Genomic DNA, 2,592 nt, shown 5'->3' with positions numbered 1-2,592 from the left:
GCCTTGTATTTAAGATAGTTCTTTTTTTTTGTTGTGTGTGTGGGGGGGGGGGGGGGGGGTCGGGTTTGTGGATGTTCTCCTTGTGAAGGTGAGGTGTCAGCGCGTGTGTGTTTGGTAGAGGTTGGAAAGAGGGGAAGCATACACAGTTAAGAAGTCAGTGAGCAACAAACAGGGACACATGCACGCGCACATGCATTCGCGTATTGCAGCAGTGGTGCATGCGACAGCGACAGCAAGTAGGGCAATGAAAAGTGAGAGGGAAGACAGTGAGGGTAGCAGAAACGGTGTCTTTGGAGACCACTGTGGATGGCATCATCGCCGTGGACGCTGACTCGAGATGGCCTGCGCAAAGGAAACGCACGGCGCAGGCGGAAGGAGGGGGAGCGCGCGATCATCCGGAGGTTAAAGGTCGCGTGGCTGGTAGACGCGTCCTCTTGGCGAACGGGTGCATATCCACCCTCGGTTGCTTTTTGTTTGTTTGTTCCGCATGTGTTTCTGCTCGTCAGCACCTGCACCCCTGCACCACCAAGTGTCCTGAGCCTCTCCCCGCCCTATCGTGACGCCCAGAGAGGAGCGCAGAGGGGAAGGGCAAGGACGTGACGGTGAGCGAACAGCGATAGAAGGACAGCGAGGGAGGAGGACGAAGGCATACAGAGAATGGGGTCAACGCCTTGCTCGCGCCGAAAAACACACACACGCACGCACACACACACGGCTAGGACCAACGCATAAAGTACTCTACATCAACGACAAACACACACGCACACGTGTGGTCCTTCTCAGGACCTGGGAAGCAAGTGCAGGCGCTCGCTCTTCTCTCAAGAATTCAAGAAGTCTAGCAATGCCGCCTTTTTGCCCTCCGTCAGCAATGAGCTGATCTTCGCATCAACACCGGCTTGATAGCGATCCGACACGGCGCGCCGCGTTCGCGCCTCCTGCCGCTTCTCCATCGCCTTCGTCGACAGCGTCAAACTGATTGGTACTGCGCCGCCGGCACGGACGCTCGACACAGCAGAAGATGAGAGCGGCACGTGTCCGGAGGACGCCGCCGCCGCTCCTTCGACATACCTGGTCGACTCAGCATGCGCTTCTAGGTCTTTGCGTTCCCCAGCAGTCACTGTGGTCGTGCAAGCAGCGCCAGTCTGAGTGTGTGTACTACCTTGGCTCGAAGAGGCCGCACGCATGCCACCGCCATCCTTTCTCAGCAGCAGCTCGCGGGTCTCCCGCCCGAGCGCTTCGGCAATCCGCTGGCACTCACCGCGCTTCAGCTGCGTGCTACCCAGACCGTGGCAGTCCCGTCGATGATCACAGAAGATGTCTCGATGCATGTACACCCCGCACATGTCGCACTTGAAGTACTCGAGATCGGCGGTCATGTGAGACATGCTGGCCACGGATTTATATGCGTGTGGGTGTCGCCAGCGAGAAGAAAAAGGAAGAAGAGAGGTGTAGAAAGGAGAACGAGTGACGAACGTCTGAGTTGGAGGAAGAGAACCAATAATGACGATCAGAAGAAGAGGGCGCGTGTGTGCGTGCGTGCGTGACCAGAAAGACGGCGGATTCGAAACGTGACTCGGCCACGTGGCTGAGAGAGAGAGAAAGGGTGATAAGGAGGTATGTGTGGAGGTGGCCGTGTAGGCCGTCGGTCGAGGGAAGAGAGGAATGCCGTCACAAAGACAATACGAATCGCTGATGGTGTTTCTCGATGGGTGTGCGGCGGGTGCGGTGCAGCAGCGGCGCCGTGCGACTTTTATCGCATGCTGCCGCCGATAACCGTACTTGTGTTCGAGGGAAAAACAAAAGGAAGAGAAAGAAGTGCTCACACACAGTCGACACCGGCTGAGGAAAGACGAGTTGTAGTGGAACGGTAGAGCATCTCGTGCAGTTGTTTGCAAGCACACCCCCTTGCTGCTCGAGCAGGCGGCAGCTGCAGCAGCGCCAAGAATGCCCACGACACACGAATGCGCGAGTGGGCACTCAGTAGGCAGCTTCAGGCGAGCAGTGAGCTACGCACACACACACACGTGCACACACCCAGGCACGCTGTGACATCTTCCACACAGACACTCACCATATCGCGAGACACCTTTGCACCACCTCCCCGCTTCTACAGACCTCACCAACAGCACTGGCCGCCTCCCGCTCCTCCTCTTGCTTCCTTGGTTGCGCAGGCTTCTCGACCCCCCCCTCCATCATCCTCGTGGGAGAGCAGAGAAAGACGAGAGACGCACGAAAAGGGAAGAAGCGAAGGGAGGAACAAGAGAGCCCTATGCTGGGTGTCACGTCACGAAGAGGTCGGTGTGTTCCCGTATCCTTGTCTTTATGAGCGTGTAGTTCGACGTGGTGGTGTTGCCCCCCCCTTTCGTTTTCGTGTTGTTTTGTTCGGCGAGAAAAATGACCAAAATGAGATCGAAACCCAAAAAAAAAAGCACAGACAACGCAGAACCACGGATGAGGAGAGAGCCGGCACGCGACGCATCACCGAAGCAGCGGCGAAGAGACGCGAGAGCGGGGAGTGCAACGGCGACGGCATCATCATGACGCGCGCAAACACGCACATCTCGCTCGCCCTCCCCACACCTTTGAGCGCAC

At 57.4% G+C, this 2,592-nt stretch overlaps 1 protein-coding gene across 1 annotated transcript; it reads right to left on the bottom strand.

Annotated features, from left to right (window-relative positions):
* Positions 1 to 818: 818 nt before the first annotated feature.
* LDBPK_060420 (hypothetical protein, conserved) lies at positions 819 to 1,385 on the bottom strand (the record flags this gene model as incomplete). Its single annotated transcript, XM_003858301.1, has 1 exon — positions 819 to 1,385. One exon carries the CDS (start codon positions 1,383 to 1,385, stop codon positions 819 to 821), a length of 567 nt encoding a protein of 188 aa, XP_003858349.1.
* Between the last annotated feature and the right edge of the window lie 1,207 nt (positions 1,386 to 2,592).

The sequence above is a fragment of the Leishmania donovani genome, chromosome 6 (assembly GCF_000227135.1).
Source record: "Leishmania donovani BPK282A1 complete genome, chromosome 6".
Taxonomy (NCBI): domain Eukaryota; phylum Euglenozoa; class Kinetoplastea; order Trypanosomatida; family Trypanosomatidae; genus Leishmania; species Leishmania donovani.
Note: the sequence above shows the minus strand (reverse complement) of the source record. Positions and strands in the feature narration are given on the sequence as shown.